Source organism: Crinia signifera, chromosome 12, assembly GCF_055691185.1.
Source record: "Crinia signifera chromosome 12, ASM5569118v1, whole genome shotgun sequence".
NCBI classification, from domain to species: Eukaryota; Metazoa; Chordata; class Amphibia; order Anura; family Myobatrachidae; genus Crinia; species Crinia signifera.
In genome coordinates, this window is record NC_139228.1 from 19,415,127 (window position 1) to 19,438,791 (window position 23,665).

General features: G+C 45.2%; 1 protein-coding gene across 2 annotated transcripts in view; it reads right to left on the bottom strand.

The window, feature by feature from the left end:
* SNAP23 (synaptosome associated protein 23) overlaps window positions 1–23,665 on the bottom strand; it is a 31,851-nt gene that overhangs the window by 7,362 nt on the left and 824 nt on the right. Inside the window, exons 2-6 of one of the 2 annotated variants that reach the window (XM_083167542.1) lie at window positions 9,071–9,188; window positions 6,177–6,218; window positions 4,445–4,493; window positions 3,226–3,343; window positions 1,429–1,575 (exon numbers count right to left, since the gene is read on the bottom strand). In XM_083167542.1, coding sequence (XP_083023668.1) covers window positions 1,429–1,575; window positions 3,226–3,343; window positions 4,445–4,493; window positions 6,177–6,218; window positions 9,071–9,127 — 413 coding nt within the window. In that variant the 5' untranslated portion in view covers window positions 9,128–9,188. The remainder of the gene's footprint in view (window positions 1–1,428; window positions 1,576–3,225; window positions 3,344–4,444; window positions 4,494–6,176; window positions 6,219–9,070; window positions 9,189–23,665) is intronic. The other variant, XM_083167543.1, reaches the window with a different exon arrangement.

Genomic DNA, 23,665 nt, shown 5'->3' on the forward strand with positions numbered 1-23,665 from the left:
AAGGGACGCGTTTACCTGTGAAGGTATCCGCGGGGCTCGCTGCGCTTGCCACGCTTCGGGCTCGGTGGCTCGCTGCGCTCGCCACACTATTCTATTCTCACTCCACGCCCTAGTGGATAGTAGGGCATGAAAAGGTCGGAGGATGCGTACCGCCGCCCCTCGCGGGCTCGCTGCGCTCGCCACGCTTCGGGTTCACGTTGATGGCGGGGTGGCGTCAACTACTTTTGGGGGGACATTTTTATGTTCAGGGGTGTTTTTGCCCCATTTCCCATTGTTCCCTATGATAATTTGGGGAAATTGATCCATTTAACATTGTTTCCTATGGTAAATCGCGGTCATCGCGGGTAAATTGAGGCATTTAACATTGTTCTCTATGGGAAAATCGCGGGCATCGCGTCTGGCCCATCGCAGCCGATTTTTTATCGGCCGCGATGGCCCCGATTTTACCCCCGATGCCCGCGATTAAAATCGTGGGCGCCCAGATAGGAAGCCAAGCATTCACTAATAGTGGGCGGGGGGCAGTGCTACCACCAGGTAGTTGCCTATAGCACCAGCACCTAAACTGCACCACTGAAGCCACCAACTACAAGAATAAAGGATTTCTGAAAGACCACCTTCTAGATCAGTGGTTCCCAATCCAGTACCCCTAACAGGCCATGCTTTGTGGAAGTCTTTAATAATGCACAGGGGAGTTTCTCTAGGTTACTAGTAATTATCCCATCCCACCTGCTTCCACAGGCACAAACACACAAACACACAAAAACATGACCTGGTGGGAGTACTTGGGAAACAACTGTTCTAGAGGATGCCAGAAACCAATGCAAATGCAATGTGGGCTGTGGAACAGCCTGTGCAGCGCCCAAGGTCCCTCTCCTGCCCTTCCAATCTCCTCCCTCCTAGCTCTGCCGACCAGAAGAGGAGCTAGAATCTGCAGAGAGAATGGCTCATCACAGGAAGAAAGGTTTAGGGGGCATGCGCCCTCCGACCCCCCCCCTCAGCCATTTTCTAAGGTTACGCTAACCTGCCATGTAAGCAGAAGAGAAGCAGGGGCTGGAATTCCAGGCACAGAGCACAGTGCTGACTCCTGCAATGCACCATGGGAGAGAGAGGGATGGCGCTGCCACAGTCCAATATAAGTGACAACTACCCAGCCTGTGAGCTATGAGGGCGGGGACAATACATTATATGGTATTGTGTCTGTGTCCATGTGTGTACAATGCTGTGTATGTGCGTGTTGCTATATTGCATTGTTCCTAAATACAGTCTACCACTGGGAACGCACTGCACAGTCGCAATGCAGAGGACTATCGGTAATAATGAAGTAACAGTATAAGCCATCTAGTTAAGGGCTTATTACTCAAACACAATCATCCCAAACGTCACAGCTGCACCAGAGGAACAATTGCATACATCTGATGAGAGAAATACCTCTTTACGTATGGTCCACTCTGCCCCACGCCTCTCTGCGGCTGGCCATTCACCTGGTGGGGCTGCTTGGAAACAACATCTTCGGGGCCTTGATCTTTATTTCCCCATGCCTTTTTATACAAATCCCCAGTTTCAAAGTCCTTTGCCCTGTTAAAGAATAAGACTGTAATTCTGCATTGCTGAGACATACAGACATGAATATACATAATCAAATCATTTACCGCATGACCAAAGAGCTACAGATCACATTACATCAGTTGAGTCCTGCTGTGTTCATTAAGGGGAGAGATGGTGCGGACCTCTCTCCCATCTAGAGCATTATGCAGACTATGGGCACAATGCATTACCGCGGGCAGAGTTGAGGAAAGGGCAGAGGGCACAACAGTCTCTGCAGATGTCACCAAGAGCTCCTGTAGGAGGGGTGGGACATATACAGTCATACTTAAGCTGGTGTATGGGAATCAGAACATTTGGTTTGAATTATATTTGTATGACAGATATATAGATTTCTATAAAAAAAAACAACCAAACAAAAAAACACTCCCAGTTGTGTGTAAAAGGTTAATGTATATTATGATTTAGAAAAAATAAATATGATACCAACTTATAGGACAGTTGGACACGACTGGGAGTGGTTTTATACTTTTTTTTATTGTGGATTGATATGTCTTTTTTTTTGGGGGGGGGGGGGGGGGGGGGGTGTATTTTGGACACAGTGTTATCCAAAATATTTTGGACGTACTGTAATCCTGACGGGTGTGGTATAAATTACAGTCGGGATTCCGACAGTCATTACTCAGACGTCGGAATCCCGACTGCACAGCGTGGGGAGCGCAATGAAGCCCCTTGCGGGCTCGCTGCGGGCAGCCACCTATTTTATTCTCCCTCTATGGTGGTCGTGGACCCCCATGAGGGAGCAGTCGGGATTCCGACGTCGGAGTATTGACTGTCGGCACCCATCCTGACAGCCAGCAGCAGCAGGCACTCGAACACACACAGAAACACACTATAGTAGAAGGATACTAGTATTGTAATCATGCACTGCCCTAGAACTCAAGGATAGACATGCAAGCCAGTTAATCATAAACCTTCTAAACAGGTACATGGTAAATCTGGCTACCCCCATTTAACACCAACCTGAGCTGATACTTCAGATTCCTAAGAATCCTTTGGGTTAGTAAGCAGAATGGAGAGATGAGAAAACAAGAAACCAATAAACAATTGAGCCAAGTTATGTTTTGTTAGTAAAAAAAAGTAGTATGATAAATCTAAGTACAATAAATGAAAAAAAAGAAAAAAAAAGATCTGAAAATGAGGGTCTCTCCCCCACCAAGTCAATTAGTTATATGGGTAGCAAAGTAATACATATGTAAATTGGGGAGTCCTAGGCCCCCAAGAAAATGATTTAATAGGGACATTTCAATGGAGACTTTAGTGCAGTAATGAGATTCCATTTTGTAGCAGATTTAAGAGAAATAAAGGCGTGGAGAGGAAGCATATATAGAGTCTTTATGGGAGAGTGGACAGTACGTTCTCTGCTACATCTGACGCCCTAGTGACTAGTCCATCATTTGAATTTTAAGAGGACACATCTGTACCTTCCATTTACAATCCTACACATAAGCATATTCATGTAAACTGTGACAAAGGTCATCACAAACCTCATACTAATGCAAGAATATGCTTGTTAATAATTCAGTTTAATCCGCCTAAACTAAACCACGTTTTAGGACTGGAAAAAATAAAATAAAAAATAAAGTAGAAAAGAACAGATTCAGATAAAAAATTCAGACACACCTCTTTCCGGGACAGACGCACAGCCCACAGCACTTGTTCAGCTCTGTTAGGTTCTTTTCTGCCTCTCTCATATCTTTGTTTATCTGATCCAGTCCTTCCTCAACGCGTTTCAGTTGTTCTGCAAATAGAATGACAGTAAAGTAGGGTTCTGATGTTTCTACAGTTTCACTTGTGATGCTGTGAGGAGATCTGGAAAATGTGCAGTGTAAGCTGGGTACACACCGAAACAGTAATGGGGAACCTTCGGCCCTCAAGATATTGTAGAACTACGCATCCCAGCTTGCCCTGCAACAGTTTTGACATTTGGCCAAATGTCAAAACTGTTGCAGGGCATGCTGGGATACGTAGCTCAACAACAGCTGGAGGTCTGAAGGTTCCCCATCCCTGTATAAGAAAGCTATAATGCTTGAGCAACAAATGATGTAGCTGTAGTGGATCGATGTTGTTCAGACATATTGCATCGACCCTGCTGCACAGCGGACGCAGATAGATCTGCAAGTGTGTACAGACAACCCACCGAATGCCCATAGAATGGATGCAGGGACTGCTGAAGCGGACATTACAACTGGCCTGACATATTGAGCCCCTGACTGGCAAGTGTTTGCTACCCTAAACCAGCTACTTAACCTTTTGCCTCTCTGCAGCCATTAATACTTCTCTCCTCATTAGTTCCTTCCCCATTTATATCTTCCTCCCATCCAATACCCTCTCTCTTATGCCATGCTCTGCTCCCTCAACCTACACAAAATGTCTCCCCCTTATCTGCTTACTCCATAACAACCCCCCCCCCCCCCCATTCATCCATAGTCTTTTGGTACGGAACGACCTCAGAGACGGCATACAGTCAGCAACTCTGCGGTCAGGATGCTGGAATTCAATATACCACAACCGGCATCCAAACTGCTGACAGACCACCGTTGCCAGAACTTCTAAATCAGGATGCATATGCTAGAATACAGACAACCGTAATCCCAAAGAGTAAGTATGCGGCAGGCTTGCGGCTGGGGGGGTTTGTAGGTTAGGTTTAGGCACTAGCAGGGAGTGTTGGGGTATGTACAGATCCCCTGTTGGGATTATCCATATCGAGGATGTCCAAGTGGGTCTTTAAAACCACAGGCATCACCATCGTCGGGATATCGTATGCATCCATCTGACATAGAATAATTCTATTTCCTTCTATTTCCTTCTAATCAATACAGGAACCTGCTAATATGCTCACCCCCTTGTTCATCCAGCATGGTGAGCGTTTTCACTCCGGCATCTTGGCTCTGGAACACAGATTGCACTATTAATATGCAAGAATATGGGAGTAAGGGAAGCAGCAAACGGTCCTTCCAGGGAAAGCAATCACGGAACAGCAATGTCAGTCACAGCCTTGCTGCACGTCACAGTCCAGCATTATAACGGTGAGGAAGGACGGATACACCGGCTTTCATCAGTGCAACTCGCTCTTGTAGCGTTAGTTAGGCTGCCAAGAGTACGGCACGTCTCTTCCAGTACTACCAGCTTATTAAATACAGTTATAGACAATATAATAAAACTAGAAAGCCAGCTCCAAGCAAATGCTTCCAAAGCTAGATATAGTCTCACCTGCTGCCAACAGATGGCAGTGTTTTGGTGACACTAGACATTATATATATATATACATATATATATTACAACCTTACTTGTAACTCTTCATACGTTGTTTACCAACTTATATGTCCATGCAGTTTATCCTACATAGGTAAAACTATTAGGAAATTTAAGGAAAGGATGACAATGCACAGGAGTACCATCCGTCAGGCATTGGCATCCGGCAGTAGTGAGCATCCTGTCGCCAGGCATTTTGTTGACAATCATCATCCTCTTAACAGCCTAAGATATCGGATGATTGATTGGGTGCCCCCCAATATTCGCGGCGGTGACCGTGGTACCCGTCTATTACAATGTGAAGCCCGGTGGATACACCGCTTGGGCACTATTGCCCCTAAAGGTCTAAACGAGCAAATTTCCTTTGCTGTATTCCGCTGAGCTCATAATATTGCGATTGTGTCTTTACTATATCTTTTGCCACATTGCGCTGTATTATGTGCAATTATGCTTTATTGGTGTGTATTTTTATTGTATCATGTATTGTCCTGTTTAATATGCTATTTCTAATTGATTAGTCATTTATTTGTCTCAGGCTAATTGCTGTTTTTATCACCTATGAAGTGAGATTGAGACGCAGGTGCATGCATTTTTTCTATTTCTATTTTTTAATACTGTTGCCTCTTGGTTCTAGTCGCAGTTCTTTCTTGTCACTTTTTAATTATTTTTGGTGCAATTTTCCTCACAGTGTCTGAGAAAGCTGGATTGCGGTATCCATGGCAACCAAGCTCCCCACATGCTGCACACTTGTTCAGCATGTGACATCATCATGCTGCGCCCTGTGGGCTGCTCCCTTGTCTCTCTGTGTCTCAGCCTCACTTCCTTGGTCTATGCTGCTATAAAGGTATGTCTTTTTTCTCTATTCTTTGTAACCTGACGAAAATTTGATAAATAAATTGAAACGTTGCTGCATACTAGCTGGCTTGTCTAGTTTATGGAGAATAGCCACGAGTGCCCCACCGCAAATCTACTATATATATATATATATATATATATATATATATATATATATATATATATATATATATATATATATATATATATATATATATATATACACACTGTATTGTAATCTGCAGCTTATTTCGACTTCTGCAACAGGCCGATGTACAAGAGCCTGCTGCTCACTCATGTGGCGGGTATCTGTGTCACTGAACCACAAGACATACTGTACAGTTAGGAGGCAAATAAAAATACTTTACAACTCCCTGCTGTTACAGGTTTTCTTCATATGGGCACCGTTACATGGGTTATTAGGAGTATGGGCATTACAGTTTTGATCCAAATTACTAGAATAACTCTTAAGACTGTTCTCTTACCTCCTCCACCAGGTTCAGCATCCTGCGTGTGCTCTCTAGTGACTGGAAGAGAGGGAGAGAATTATAACCCTGTTGTACCATCAGAGCTAATCTATAAACATATTTTCTCAGTACAAGTAAGGTGATCGGGCCCCAACTAAAAAAGCAGCGCGCACAAAGGAGAAAGACATACATAGTCCAAACCGCGCACCCTCCTCTTCTCTTTGATGTGCTGTAACCTCCCAGCATCGTGCACAGGTGGTCCTGTGATGCAGGAGTGGGTTGGTCTCAGCTTTGTGATGTACGAAGTGTCACCTGCAACCCAGGCTGGTTTCACACACTCCGGCTCCTGCCGGATGGTGAAATCCCGCACGGCCAGGGAGCCGTGCCGCACACATAAGTTGTGAATGGACACTATTGTGTCCATTCACACGGGACGGCCCGGCCGCACGGCTGCAGCCGGATCCCGTCACTGGAAGGGACGGCTGCCGGGCTGTGGCCATCCCCTCCATGATAAACTACTGTGTGCGGCACGGCTCCCTGGCCGTGCGGGATTTCACCGTCCGGCAGGAGCCGGAGTGTGTGAAACCGGCCTAAGGGGGTCAATTCACTAAAGAGTACAAAAAAAACCGGAGAGGTGGTGTTGCGCATAGCAACTAAACAGATTCGGTCTATCATTTTCCAGGATGCAATAGAGAAATTAGACAGAGCCTGATTGGTTGCTCATGGCAACATCACCTCTCCATTTTTTAGAAGCTTTAGTAAATGTAGTCCTAAGTCAGATCTGATATGGGCAGGGAAGGAGTTTGGAGCTGCAGGAAAAGGCCCCCTGGGCTGCTAGAGGGCAGAAGGCCACACAATAACCATTAACATTCATTTCTTGTCACCTACTCTGAGCAGATAAAAAGTTGTGGAAAACCCCTATTTTTGGGTAAAAAGGGTTTTAATTAGGAACTTTTTTTTACCTCAAAACAAAAATCTAATTTTTTAAAATGTGATGGAAATGAGGGTACAAGGTATGGGACATTAGGGTCCTTAGATTGGGAGAAGTTTTTAGGCTTGCAGGTGGGAGTAATTGTTTTTGCAAAGCATTTGAAAGTGCCTTTAACTGACCCAAATATATACCTATACCCACTTTTATGTACCCCAAATTTTAATGGGAGAATTTATTTTGCAAAAAAAAAAGCTTGCTTTTAAAAAATTCATATTGAACCCATTTAACACATTTTAAGTCCCCCAAATCTTTATTATTCCAATATTCTTCTGTACTGTTATCACACTGACATTTTTTGGAGTACAGTCTGATTTCCCCTATTGTCATTGGTGAACACATCGCTAACTTTACCTGCAATTACAGATCGCGTTATCCCAGCTAATTGGATACCGCCCTTACTCTCCACATAAATAATTCTCAACACCACAAAAGAAGGTGTTAAGGCCCCCATACACTATGCGATTTTGGGCCGATTTCATCCGATTTCGGCACTTTGTGCCGATAATCGGATGAAATCGGCCCAAAATCGTAGGTATGTGACATTTGATCCGATCCGATGCGCGGTCCCGTGCGCATCGGACCGGATCAGGGAGGTCGGACGGTCTGTACATACGATCACGTCCGACCTCCCTGTATGCATATGCCTGCCACCTGACAGGCATATGCATACAGACACCGGGGGAGTAGTGGGGGCGGCCAGCGGCGGTAGTGGGGGCGGGCAGCGGGGACGGGCGGCGTTTGCAGTGTACTTACACATAGCAGCAGCGGCGGGGACGGGACGCGCAGTGGCGGCTATTATATTTTTAAAATACTTGTCAAATGACCGGCCGCTCTCTGATTGGCTGAGAGCTCTCCGGCCAATCAGAGAGCGGCCGGTCATTTGACAAGTATTTTAAAAATATAATAGCCGCCACTGCGCGTCCCGTCCCCGCCGCTGCTGCTATGTGTAAGTACACTGCGCTCACCGCAAACGCCGCCCGTCGCCGCTGCCCGCCCCCACTACCGCCGCTGGCCGCCCCCACCACCGCTGCCCGTCCCCACTACTGCCGCTGCCCGCCCCCACTACTGCTCACCGCCCTGCAGCTCCCCGGGTTTTTTTTTACATGGGATAAATCGCATGCGATTTATCCCATGTAAAAATGGCACATCAAGTGCCAAATTGTATGTGAGCCTCCCGGGGAGCTGCCGGGCGGCTCGCAGGTAAATTGGGTCCGACTTGTCCCTAGGACAAGTCGGCCTAATGTATGGGGGCCTTAAGTGTTTTTGTGGGTTTGCTACCAATGAGGCCTGTGCAAATGTCAGAAACACTAGAAACTTCTCACATCACTGAGATTTCACAATCCCCAGTAGAATCTGTCTGTCCCTGTAAGCGAGAAACGTCCACTGCCCGGTGCAGAAAGATCATTGCTGCAGCCTGGAGCAGGAATCTTACGCGGACCGAGAGGCATTTTACGGTTCAGACACACAATAATGGGTTTCATGGCTTAATGCAGAAAACGCTGACCACTACTGTATCACTGTGTACAGAACCTTTGCCCAACACTTTGTAAATGTTTAATGCAGGACATATGACCCAAGCCTTTCATTTCGGTTACCACAATACACCTGTGAATAAAGAAAGCTTTTAAGTCTAGGACATAGGCGTAAGACGCTGATAACGTAGCTTAGAGAAGTAAGGCAGTCTGGCAAGCTGCCAAGATTCAAACACAGAGTGGCACGTTTAGCCCCTGGGCATTAGAGCTTGGGGCTACCTCCATTTCACCACTGTTAAATAAACGCAGTTAACTAACTTCCCTCTGAGGAAATGGTGACAAGCAAGTATGGAGTTATTTTTGAAGGTCTTTAAATTGCATTAGGAGTAGCACAATACACCCACGCTGTGCGCGTTTCTTGCTGTGATAACTAAACATACTGTACTCACTTCATCTGTGACCTGATTGGCCTTCATCTGAATATCTTCTACGGACATTTCCTCCATGTTGGTTGGATATTTGGCAGCTACAGCTGTGTAAAAATCAGAAATGTTCTTCCTTTGAGTTCTGTCAAAATAATATGGACAGATTAACAAAACTCGCAAATATATATCTCCTTAATACGCTGCAGAACCATTTGCATTTCTAGAACCCCCCCCCCCCCCCAAATTGTGTTACGGTCTTCTATAGTTTAACCAATCAGTTGATTAACCTAAAAAATTAAGCGTTAGCCTGTGACCGGGTCAAAAGGTCAACACGAGTTCTTTTTTTTTATGTCAAGTCGACAACTGTTGACACGGATCCCCAATTAGTGTATTGTGTAAGCTCTGACCACTATTATATTCTCCCCCTATGCCAACATGGATGGTAACGCAAGAACAAGCCGGTTTAAGAAAACAATAGAAGAATGAAACACTCCTGTTGACCTGGTCATGTGACTACCTTTTTCCTAACGACCTTCTGACCCCGTTGACCTATTGACTGGAAGGACCATGGAAAAGGACTCCTCACTCCACAAGCGACAGGTCTCTATCGAAACCTATTGAACGCAGTTTTTCCAAGATACATAACTGTATGACAGCACATTTTATTTGGGCCTACATCTGTTATAGTGGTTTCCAATCTATTTCATTGTGAAAGATAATTGGGCACAGATATCTAAAGCTGGCTATACTCATCCATGTCAGATTACCAACACCGCTCATAAGACAGTCAGGTTTGATGTGCTGCTTTGCAATACCGCTAGTGATTCGGTACCCTACCATGCAAAGTGTACGGCAAACCCGACACAAACGATATGTTAGACAGATTTTTATGCTACCTTCATGCCACTCCATAGAACGGAATGGCATGAAGTTTGTTAGTGTGTACAGGAGCAGTGATGAATCACATGCGACGAATGATGTGATATATTGTTCAGTTATTAGCAGTATTACAGTGTGTGTGTGTACACTCAATCTTGCTTATTCTAGGTTCAAGGGCAAATCGATTGGTGGTCACACTAGTACGTACCCAGCTTAACATGGCAGGGATTCGGAATTCCAGTCCTAGTACCCCTGACAGGCCATGTTTTGTGGATGTCTTTAATCAAGCACAGGCAAGTTACTCTATGTTGCTGGGTCAGAAATTATCCAACCCACTAGCAGAAATCCTCAGAGCATGACCTGTGGGGACTTTCTGAGAGGCGGAGAACCACCAGCTACAGTAACATCCCTTCGCCACTGCCCAGCCAGCAAATTCTGTGTCCCAGCGCGACCCTGGTAGGGAGTAGAATCTGGTGGACGAGTGTTCACTTTCAAAAACACGTGATTTTATAGGCAATGGAAAATGTGGTATCAGATCACACACACAAAAAAAAGCCTCTAGGAACCTGGGCCCACCCCAATGGTATGTCATTGTGGGAGTAGTAGGTACAATGCTGAAGGTATGTGATTGTCTTTCTGGGTGTCACAGAAAGCCTCCTGTTCTGAAGCTTATCAGATACAAAGGCTGTGAAAGTGAATGTAGATATATGCACATACAATTATTCCTTTATTAAATAAATTGCAGGGCTTGGTTATATTGGACAGTAGTTATGTATACAACACACATGGAAATGAGAATGTGATAGGTCTGTCATGGCAGATGTCACGTAGAGAAACTCTGGACTGATCCCAAAAGAACTGCAGCTGTACTATATACAACCAGCAGCACATCAGTATGGTCTGGCACAGTGTGGTATGTTGGCAACAGTCCACAGATCCCAGCATCCCTCTATTCTACAAGACGGCCACAGTGTCTGTATAGATCACACTGCACAAGCTGTAGATTAGCTGAACGTTGGACAATTGTCCCATGATACAGGTAGGGGGGGGGGGGGGGGGGGGGAGAATTAAGCAAAACATTTCACTGATACTATATATAAATAATTCCTGGGGTTGGATGCGGATTTGTTTACGTGAAACAAGATAACCTATTTGTATGCTCAATTTATATATACAAGCTTGGTAAACTGGAATAATGTGTTAAACAGCAAAAAAAAAAAAAAAAAAAAACCACAACATGCAACTGCAACATCTATAGTTCAGATGAAAGTAAACATGGATAAACAAAAAATAAAAAACAAAACACACACACATATATATACATATATATGCATATATTCAATTAGCCACGCTCATTTACTGTGGGCTAATTGATCCCCTAGGACTATTCACTATCCACAGGCTGCAGTTAACAGGGATTTTATTTCTGAGCCTGAGTAGGCTTGAAAAGAAATCCCAGATAAACAGCCTAATTTGGGGACAGCGACCGTGTTAACACATATGTCTGGCAAATTATCTAGATATTAACGCCCACTAACCCTTTATTTACCAGGCGAGAAAAAGCAATAGTCCTGGGCATTAAAACCCAAGATGTCCACACTGTCACAACCAGAAAAATTGGGCTAACTGAATTCCCCCCCCCTCCCCCCCCAAATAATGTTAACAGCTATAAATAAAGTTCATCAACACTAAACATGGTATATAAAAAGAACAAAAATCTGTCTTCACAAGTCTACTTGGTGAGTTATACGGCATACACATTCTGAGCGATGTAGCGTAGCACAGATTGTTCACTGGCACACATGCCATGCACCAGCGATGTGCGCTGAGCAATCTGGCATGGCCAGTGTTCTTTGGTGAGAAGAGCACGGACTGTTACTGCAAGCAGTATAAATATATCCCGGCAATGGTGACGCGCATTGCCGTAGCAGGGGCCTACACATGGAGCAATTCGTGCTTCATTTCTAAAACAAAACTGGTCAGAGCGCATTGAAAACGGCTACAATCACCCCGTGTGACCTTAGAGTCACAAACAACCTACACAGTAAATCGCAGGTCTGCAGAAATTATTTCCAAAACAGGAGAAAAAAAGTCTCACCATAACCACTCCAGTCCTTTACTGCACCATATGCCTTCACACACCACCATCCCCGATAGCCTCACCACTCACATCTCAGAAGTGCCATGTCCCTCAATTACAAACTTATATACTGCAGCATGCTGTGCTCATGGTAAAACACATCCATACCTTCCCTCTTATCTCCAGGACAGTGCTAGTACTATATTCTATTGGCAAATCTAACATTGCTCTTCTTTTACACTGGGATCTTCTGCAGGTTTAAATCCCATCACACACATGCAATCCAAGGTAAGCACCTTGCTAAACCAGTCTCTCTACCAGTGTTTGTGTGTGCACTGTGACATCACTGGCTAGGTAACATTAATACTGGTGTCTGTGATGACATCATGGGCTCAGTAGCAACAAGGAAAGAACACAGTCCTGGCGGTAGTCTGTAGACGAGCAGCCATGATTAATATTGGGGTCTGCTTGATACTGTGCATTGAGACGTAATGTCATCTGATTGATCTTATAGCATATGTACTAGAACTACAGCATCGTACAGGGAAGTGGTTCTTAAGTTCTGACCTCAGGACCCCGCACAGGTCATGATTTGCAGGTCAGCGGCAGGTGCACTGTGTATCACACGTGACCAGGAAAACATGGACTGTGTGGGGACAGAGATTGAGAACCTGTGGAATACAGGGTTGGGTATGGCAGTCAGGACTAGACTGCTAGAAGACAGACAGCAGAATCCCAATAGAACACGATCAGTATTTTCACCCTGACTCGACCCTCTGACAACCCCTACCCCCTCAGCATAACTACTGCTAGGATTTGTGGCCATATCCTGGTATGGGTACAGCGAGATGGTTGACTGACGTTAGACTCAGATGTATACATTATAAGTAAATTATATATTCCCTTTAAAATTTATAAAGTAAGTGGTTGTCACTGGTGCCACTACTGACACTGCTGATATTGGCACAGCACTGGTGCACGGAGCATGTAGCTGGATATTGCACATCTATTATTTAGCTCCGTTCTCTATGTTGCCTTAGTGGCTTTCTGCAGCACACCATCATACAGCTCGGAGGAGCACTGACCAGGTGCCAGCTGACATTATCGCCATGGGCAGCTGGTGGATGGCAGTGTTTCTCTTTAATCAGATGTGTAACAATAGCTTAATCACGATTAGATTTACAGATGACGCATAACAGGAAGTGATTCTACTACACAACAATAGGGCACAAATGCACAATGGTAAAACACATAGGGGTGTGTTCAATGTGGCCGGCAAGGGGGTTTAACGGCAGGGATCGCCAAAAACAAGCTATCCTCGCCATTTAACCCCCTCGCGGGCTGCTCACCCTATTCAACGTGCCGGGGAAATCCTCAGAGAACAGTGAGGATTCCCACAAACAGCGAGGCTCTTGGCCAATGCAGGGGAACCTGCTGCATTTAGCTGCGAGCCTCACTTTTTTAGCGGCCACACACGCCATTACCCCTCGCTCCAAAAACCTAGTGAGGGGGAAACGGCCTGTGCAGGGGGGTCAGTTGAATACTGACCGTGCAAGCTGACAGTGAGCAGGCAGCACTGCTCGCAGAAAATGAATACAATAGCGTACATGAAGTAGCTGGCAACAAGGAAGCAGAATGCAAGGTATTACATGTGTCCATGCCGTCAAATTCTGTCTACCAATGATGCAATGGGCAACATCCCCACTTTTCACTTTTAGAAGCTTTAGTAATTTCAACCCCTATATTCCCAGTTAGCAGACATATGCTACGCACCCATTGTCACAAGCCTACATAGACATGGAATCTCTCAGTGTGCTTCCAGCTTGAGCTGTACTGCAATGTGGATACAGTGGCCTGTTGCATGATGGGAGGTAGCGCTGGGTTCCCAGTGTGGCCGTGGCAGAATTTTTGCAGAGCTAGAATATCAAAGTAGTTGCAGTCATGTACACACAGGTGATTTTGATGAAGGTTTGCTTGAAATCGCTCCGTGTGTACACAGCGGGCGATAGCAATGCTGCATGGCTGGGCCATGCTATCGCCCGGCCAAACAGACATTGCAGGCAAGATTATCTTGACTAGACTCTGCCGTGTCTATTTGGCTGTACATGCCGGCTGCTGCTGGGGATTGGCGCTTGCTTATCTCTGGCAGAGAAATCGTGATTTTGACTTAAGGCCCCTATACATGGTGCGATACGCGCTCCCACAGTACAAAAAGTATGTGCTGCCTTCCGAGCACATCACATGCAGCACAAAAAGGACGGGTGCTATCGCACCGTGTATGGGCACCTTAAGGAAAGCTTCAGCCTGTGTGTACGCCCCTTTAATACACACTGGGCGACTGAGATGAAAGCAGCTCAGTTTTACTGTTTGTGCCTCTTTCAGCTCAGAAGCCGCCCAGTGTGTGCGGCACAGCGGTGAGTGCACTCCCACATCTGCTGGTATTACCAGCTATGGAAAGTTGTCCACCCCCTGTGAAAATTGTTTGCCAAATTGCTCAGTGTGTATGCACTGCACAATTTTCAGGCCAGCGGGTTTTACGTCAGCGCTGTCCATAGTGATGGGTGTAGGAAGATTTTATCCCACCCTATTGTAATGCATTGCTTAGCACTAATACAAAGGTAGACCTATCCTTTAATACCACAATTATGAGAGGGTTAGTGACTATGGGCCTTATTCTGATCGGTGCGGCCCGATCAGAATATGCGGCCGCGACCGTGCAGGCGAATCCCCGCCTTCCATACGGATCGCCACCTGCCGTCCGTACGCGGATATGTGGCGATCCGCATGAAATTGGACGGGGATACGCCTCCTCCGTCTTGGGAGCAGCCCCTGCATTCGATGGTCGCCGAACATCGAATGCAGGGCCGCACGCTCCACCAGGTCCCGCAACACAAGACCACACGGACACTTGTCAGTGTGAAATCATGTATGGGGGCGGGCAGCTGACATCCGGCGATGGCAGATGCCCGCCCCGTACCCACGCGTCACGGCCTCATTACCATGCATACGCCCCGCGTTTGCATGGGAACGCCCATGAAACGCGGGGCGTATGCATAGGGTAATGAGGCTAAGTAGCCCCTCACGCCCCTCTACGCCCCCTGTGCGGCGTATAAAGAATCCGTGCGGCGAAATCGCCTGCACATGCGCAGAGTGACCTCTGCACATGCGCAGACGATCAACATCGGCGGGCCGTACGCAAGCGGGAATATCCGCACCGATCAGAATAAGGGCCAATCAGTTGTGTGTGGAGGAACCCAATCTGTGCACTGACAGATCTATTATACCAACAATCTTTCCACAATCAGCTCCTCTAAACCAGCACCGTAATGATCAGCTTAAATAAAATAAATATATGTTCATTAAAAGAAATACACTACTAACCACAAAAAAAAAAAAAAAAATTTAAATAGCCAATCATGCTCTCCAAGCCTTATGTTAGGAAGATGGATCTTCTCTGTGTGAGTGACAGGTAACTTTGGTACTTTATAAAGGGATCATAGAGAATAATGGACAGTGCTAATGTTATAGCATGCAGAATACAAATACTACAGATATAAATATCAATACATACGGTTTGTTTGATTAACAAATAAAATAAGAAATTATAATTTTTTTTTTTTATTAAAGTAACCAACACCTGTCACGAACGAACAGGTTACAAGTTGTGTTCATTCCATAATAAGAGGCGTGAAGGTTTATTGGACACTTTGGGAATAACCTCATCTTCAGTCCAGACCAGATTTTCCTGTGGATGTTCTCCTCCAGCCAGCATATATGCTCGGCCATTAATCATTCTACGATTCTTCTAGATCAGGTTAACCTGGTAACTATATGTCATATTAAAGGCGGCCATACAGTAGAACGATCTCAGGTGCAAACACAGAATTTTGAGGGGTGTTGCGATCCATTGTGTGCACATTGTAAGATATTGGTAAGTTGCGCGGTCCTGCAGGCCAGCAAGTCGATCCTCAGATCATACGTGCTGCACGTATGATCCATCGGCTTTGCTTGCGGTCATAAGCAATTCGTATGTGCTTTTAAAGCTCTTACGACCTGTATCCGATCAGATTGTTCTGATGTATGGCCAGCTTTACACTTTATTAAAAACATGCTACGTGAAATCACCAGTGCGGTAACAGGGTGAATGGTTAGTCTCGCATAGTTAAACTGGAAACTATGCTGGCATGCGCAAAATATAAATAAATTAATTTAGTAAAAGTGTCAAAGCTGTTCAATAGCCAATAAGGCAAGGAACTCTGATGATATATATAACTCTGGCGCTCTGCCTTAACTTGCAATTCTACTTTGCTAGGCCTGGGTCTCTGTGGCCTCTCTACAATTCCAAATCCGATACAAAATTCTGAGCCATGACACACAGGAGACTTTGCACAATCATTGCGATAAAGCTTAGACAGGAGAAGGAAAAAGTAGTAACAAGTGCTAGAACAGCTACTAAATATGTGCGGGATTATCATAACCAGCTTCATAATCAGAGGTTGAACAATAAACAGGAAGCGGATGAGGAGGAAGAGAGGTCGCACTCCAGAACTGGACGGACACAAGGCTATATACACATACACACACACACACACACACACACACACACACACGTTACAGCTCCAAGAAGCTAAATAAACAAGGGCATGTGGAAATGGTGAACACAGTAAATCCGTCGAGAAACAAACACCACGTGACCAGGAGGCATGGACACGGATCAAACAGTGCCGGACACAAAAAGCTCAACTAGTGTCCGCTGAATGCCGTCACATCTGGGTGCTTATGGTAGTGTCCTGTGTCCTCAATGCAATTCACCCCCATGCAGTCTGAATGGATAATCATTTCCTTACCTCCAGACCACGATCATTCCATTGTGCTAGCCAATGTGCATTATTTGGAGATAGATATAGGATATATTATAGAGATAGAAATAAGTATAACATGACGCACTTCTGGTGGGTCCACCTTAACATTGGCACCTGTTAGAGTGAACCTCTTGTAGAGCAGTTCAATTGCTGCCAACAGCCGCAGATGCCCATATACTCCTGAGGGGGCCAGCAGGAAAGTAGCATAAAGTCCTTGTTCTTGGCCACCAAATGGTAGTTTATACGCCTTGCCCAATACTTTTGGGTGCAATATGATAGGTAATGGGCACACAAAAACAATTGAAAATCTGTTTGGTAACCGTTACTTAGCGGTGCGGAACCTAGAGAGTGTGAAGAAAATGAAAAAGGAGCAAATCTCTCCCAGACTATGTTGCAAAGCAAGGGGGACAAATGCAGATCCATACCGCCAGCAGCACATCTCCGACCAGGAAGGAAGGACATCCAGACTGCAGCGCATTCCTTTCTCCATGGGAAAGATGTGCGATCCCTTTATACGGCATCAAAGTAACACAAGGAATTCCTTACTATACATCCTATGAGTACAACTCGAGTAGTGGAGGTTTTCCCCAAGTAACAGTTTGTTGGTGCAGACATCACATTCAAGGGCCTGGTGCTAAGAACCACAAAGGGGCTATTGTTGCCACTGAATTCCTGTATTCTCATTAGGAGATACTGCAAGGACAGCGGAACGCGGTCTCTTCAAGATGAATCGGCCTGGCCATATCCCTATAATATCACAACCCAACCACACACAAAAATCCCACCAGCGGTTTTACCATCATGCACGACAATTCATCGAGATCTTGGATAAGCTAAAAGGGATAGGAAACTGGAGCTCAAACTCTAGAGTAACGTGATTTGTACACAACGCTATTTACAGGCATTTGGAAAGTTTATACTAAATCTGCCTGAACCGGAGAAGATCAGCGCGTGCATCATCATTACAGAGCGCATACAAATGATTATCTATAGTAATGACCATTACATAGAGAAGAAACGTACCTAGTTTGAGAAGCAATAGTGTAGGCTAGCTTGTCCAACAGGCCAGGTACATTATGGTCTGGCGATTACCCTCTGAACCCATGAGTGGAGTACCTATAACTGCAATTTGGCATAAATGCTACTGTTGGAACTGGCAGAGATTTTGGGCCCCTTGATGAAGGCTACTTAACTATTATCAGAGTGACCAAAATGATTTTGGTCTGCTGGGTGATATTGTGGTCTAATATAGGAAAGGTACATCAACCATTGGAACATTTTGAATTATTATTTGTGCTGGTGTAATAATATTTACCATAAGCATTTGCTGAAAAATAACAGCTATTCATTAGAAGTATTCGTTTCTCCTTGTCGGCTTAGTATGTGAAGCAGCCGTGTGTGTACAGTGTGTCTAGGATGTCAGTTCTGACACACTAGTGAGACCGCTCCCTGCTCTGTAAACGCAGTGGTCACAGCTGCAGATTTAGGCTGGCCGCTTGGTGCGATGATATTCCCTGTACAGTGAGCAGTTTACAGCTGGAAGCGGTCAACATGGTTAAACAAGTAAAGCTGCAGGGAAGAGCTTGCACAAGTTTAAGCCATTGTTTGGTCACTGTTAGCAACTACCAGGATGCCAGGGCTCAGAAAAACGGACACATCCAGAAAAAGGGAGTCCCAACAGGGGTCAGATAAGTACACTTACCTTCCCGAAGCGCCCCCTTCAATCCTTCGTTCCTGCAGCCTAACCCAGAGTCTGCAGCTAGTTACTTGACCTAACCAACAGAGCGCTAACCCACCCCACATATTTGCATTGGGCTGTTGGAAGTCTTAATTTCAGCATTGGAATGCAGAACCGCTGATCATGCAACATCTAGTTCAGACCCCTGATGAGTTGGCTGTGTAGGTGCACAAACTACTGCTTGAGCGTGCTAAATAGGACAGCGCAGGTTAAGCTGCGTTAACGTTATGCTCAGTGACAATGGTCAACAAATGGTGACTCTCAATGAGGAGACATCGAATATACTCCATGGCGCAATTCGTCACTGCAAATAACTGCTCTGGAATCCAGAAGAGTTGCGCTATACAGCAGACCAGCCAACATCTGTCATCACCAATCGCTGGTCCCTTTTTCTAACTTACTGTTCCACGGATGAGCGGTTATTCAGACATTACCACCCTGTACAAGCAGCACTCACAGGTGACCAGGGAAGCTCTATCAGGGCATGTTGGCCTCTTATAATAGTGTCACTAGTCACTGGGATTGTCCGTCAGACCCATTCTATTGCTGAGTTGTGACTATAGAGATTGTATGGCTGCAGAAAGGATTTGATGCGCCTGTTAGCAAAGGGTGTGCCTGAAATTGGCCAATCACACCAATTAGAAGGGAGGTGATCACACTTTAGGCTACGTTGCCTAGGACTATACAGAACAGTAGTTCTAGAGGTCACTTCAAACTTGAGTATCATGCTGTATACACTACACCTTCTGGCATAGAACAATCAAATGCTGGTCAAGTCATAGCGGCTAAGAATCCATACACACACACGGGTGCTGTGGCCTTATTTACAGGACTCCGTTCTATTAAGTTAATTGGAATTATTCAAAAATAGTCAACTGGAAAATATATTTTGACGTTGGCTTCTGAATTCTACTCCACTCTAGTAAAGATATTACAAGAAACCTTGGCATTCTTTAGAGATTATCAAATTGTCCCCCCTCCCAGGTCTAACACTAGGGGGCACAAAACAGAACAATTCAATTGTTGCTCTATTCATGCACCCATTAGCCATGCAGATATTACTCATTGCTGCCTCCAGAGGTGGAGAGAGGAAGTGTGGGAAATGTCTGCTGTAGACTAGAGACTAGTAACCAGGATTTAATAGGAGACTTGTGATTATTTAGGGAGGACTTGTATTTACTCCAGTGAATTAGAGGACATCATTCATCGGTTGTCAAAATGCAATTTAAATATCTTATACAATTTATAATAATTACATTTAAAACAGTGAAAGTGTCTAGTTGTGCTTATATTAGCTGTGATTTTTATTTTTACTAAAAACATCGAATTTGGATAAGAACCATTTGACCCATCTAGTCTGCCCTTTCCAGGTGCAGTTATTAAGGTTAATGGCTACAGTTGATTATGGGTTTGGTTAAGGTTTCAGTGTATTGGGGCCAGATGTATCAAGCTTCCAAAAAATGATAAAAATGAAGAGTTATAAACAGCCAGCTCCTAACGGTCATCTTACAGGCTGGGTGTGAAAATGTCAGGTAGGTGCTGATTGGCTGGTTGTTTATCACTCTTCACTTCATCACTTTTTGGTAAGGGCTTTGGATCTTAGTGTTAGGGTTATCTTTGCAACTTCTTAAAAAAACGCCAATTAAAAGTTTCTACCAAACCAAAATGTAATACAGGACTTCCAGATACGAGCTGATAAACAACTTGAACAAGAAGTATTGTATCAAAAGCAGAACCAAGACACGATGGCAGGAAAGTCCATAATTACACAGAAGAGACTGTATGTGGGCACGGCCGCAAGGGGAATTTGAACAATGCATTCTCAATGGCAGGTTCTGCACCTCTAACTAGGGCACATTGGATGTCTTTCTTTTACTCAGTCTTCCCATTGCAAAATCGCTCTGGGAAAATGGATATGGCTGCCACAGTATGGACGTGTCTCTCCGCTGACAGCATTTGGTTTCAGTCTTGAAATTCCTGGGGGAGTGTAATCTCATCTCCTAGTCGTAGCCAAGGTAAGGTCAGTATTTTATGTAGACATTCACCATGTCGACATTGATAAGATGTCAACAACGTGATTGCGAGATAAGTCTATCCAGAATGCTAACCTTAAATGTTGACATAACTGCATGGCTGCGGCTAGAACCACTTCTGTTTTTTTTTTTTTTTTTTTTTCACTTTTCCCATCATTGGGTCCACATATATCTGGAAGTGGGGAAGGGGTGGGATATAAAAACAGTGGCGAGTGAAGTGTAGCGAGCCCACAATCCAGCTGTAATAAAAAAAAAAATTGTACTTGTTTCCTACTACGGCGCCTGTCGGGTCCCATCGCATACCATTAGTTAAGGTATGCGATGGGACCTGATATTCGGGGTTTAAGAGCTTCATATACAATTTTAACATCGCGTTGCATTGTATGCCATTACAATGGCATGCGATGCGACGCGATTACACCTGATTTAACATTGTACAGCCACCCTGATGGCTGATTACAATGTTAAATGCACCCAGACACCCGATTTTTTATTGTACACCCACCCTGATGGGTAATTATTATATCAAATGCCCCCCCCCCCCCCCCCCACTATCAACGCAAACCAGAAAGCATGGCGAGCGCAGCAGTACGCGTCCTCCGACCTTTTCATACCCCCACTATACACGTCGGCGTGGAGTTGATTTTATATAGTGTGGCGAGCACAGCGAACCCGAAGCGTGGCGAGCGTGGCGAGCCCCGCGGAATACATGTGAAGTAATCCGCGTGGCTCGCTGCGCTCGCCACACTATATAAAGTCAACTCCACGCCGACGTGGATAGTGGGGGTATGAAAAGGTCGGAGGACGCGTACCGCGGCCGCTCGCCACGCTTCAAGTTGGCATTGAGACTGGGGTGGCATTAACAATGGGGGGCATTTCACATAGTAATTACCCATCAGGGTGGGTGTACTAGTGTTCCTTCTAGGAACCAAATGAGGCAGGGCGCTGGAGGGGCGTGCCCGGGCCGCCGCGTCACTACAGGGGGCGTGCCCGGGCCGCCGCGTCACTACAGGGGGCGTGCCCGGGCCGCCGCATCACCAAAGGAGGCGTGCCCAGGCCGCCGCATCACTGAAGGGGGCTTGCCCGGCCATGACTACGTCACTGAGCTGCCGGGACGTAGCCATGGCCGGGCAAGCCCCCTTCAGCGATGGGACGGCCCGGGCACTCCGGCGGGACTGCAGGCTGATTTAGCGGGGCGCTGCTAAAACAGCCTAGCGGGAACACTATGTACAATTAAAAAATCGGGTCTGGGGGGGCATTTAACATAGTAGTCAGCCATCAGGGTTGCTGTACAATGGGAAATCGGGTGTAATTGCGTTGCATCGCATGCGATCTGGTTGCATGCGATGCGACCCGATGCCATACGATTAAGATCGGTGGTGCAGCGCTAGGAAACAAGCACCAAGAAAATAACCTACACCTACCTAAATTGCAGATAAAAAAAAAAAAAGATGTGAGGGCATCTAATTCACCCTCACCTAAAGTCACCGGTGTTTCCCCTCTGCTGACAATAGCATCTCAAATCCCTCACGGTCTGACACATTTCAGCAGTTCTGAGTTGCCGTAAAATACAGATGCTTCTGCACCAACCTCACAGGTGAGGGAACTTTGCCCGCAATTGGATTTCCCCCTACAGGTCTAGTGCAGTGTAGACAGTAAAGAAAGCCAAAGGGTTGGTAGTTAGAATGGTACTTATGTATTATCTGGGCTCCCATGTTAAATGCACCCCGTTTTTTCATACCCCTACTATCCAACTAGGCATGGAGTTGATTTTATATAGTGTGGCGAGCGCAGCGAGCCACCGTGCCCGAAGCGTGGCGCGCACAGCGAGCCACGCGAGCGGACGTGGTCTCATAAGAAAAACGGGAGCCCAGATATTACATAAGTACTGTTAGAACTCCAGATTTTTCGTTTTCCCACTAACATTTTAGAAAATGCAAAGTAAGCAGAGCACAAACTGTTTACCAGGCTTAAACCCAGTGCTGCACAGAGGTTCCCAAACTGTGTGCCGTAGCACCCTGGGGTGCCTTGGGTTGGTGCTCCAAGACCAATTCAAATAATTTTCGCTCAATTTAGTTGGCATAACCACTTTTTGTGGCTTCTAATCCTAAAATATGTTGACAAACAGAAGCAAATCTTGTTCCTCACTACATATCTAACCCTAAGAATGATACACAACACATGTTACTTAATTTTATATTTTTTTCTGAATTTCTCAATAAGAAACTTTTGGCATAGTGATTCAAAAAAGTGGCTTAGCATTCAAATGCGGTGCCTACTTGTCCAACAAGATTGACTCGAGAGTTATCCTAGGTGCAGGAGGATCAATCTCTTGCAATCTACTGGTTATACCCAACGGCACGGGATTGTGCATTGGGTCCTACACATCAGATTTTGTCAGATAAATTGACCCAATCCACCTGAATTGGGTCAAATCTGACAAAAGCTCACAAGTGTACAGACTTTGTTTCATGTTTTCAAACCTTGTTTCATGCACAGATAAAATATATTTGTTTGTATTTCATGTGTTTATACAACATAAATGCATTTTGTGTTTACACATTGGTCCAGTCCTCAAGATACCTCACTCCAGAGTAGATTTATTAAGCTCGGTGAATTGATAAACTGTCTGGTATTTATCACCGCGCCAATCGGCTCCTACATGTCATTTTTCAAACCAAGCCTATAACGTCACAGGTAGGAGCTGATTGGCCGGTGATAAAAACCAGACAGTTTATCACTTCACCAAGCTTAATAAATCTACTCCTGAGAGGCAGATTTATTAAGCTCAGTGAAGTGATAAACTGTCTGGATTTTATCACCGCCCAATCAGCTCCTAACTGTGAAGTTACAGGCTTGGTTTGAAAAATGACAGGTAGGAGCTGATTGGCTGGTGTTAACAAAACAGACACTTTATCACTTCACCGAGCTTAATAAATCTATTATTTCTGCAATACCGAATAAACAGTTTCAAACTTTCTTTGCACACAGCCTAGGCAATGTCCCCCACTGTTAAAAAAACACATC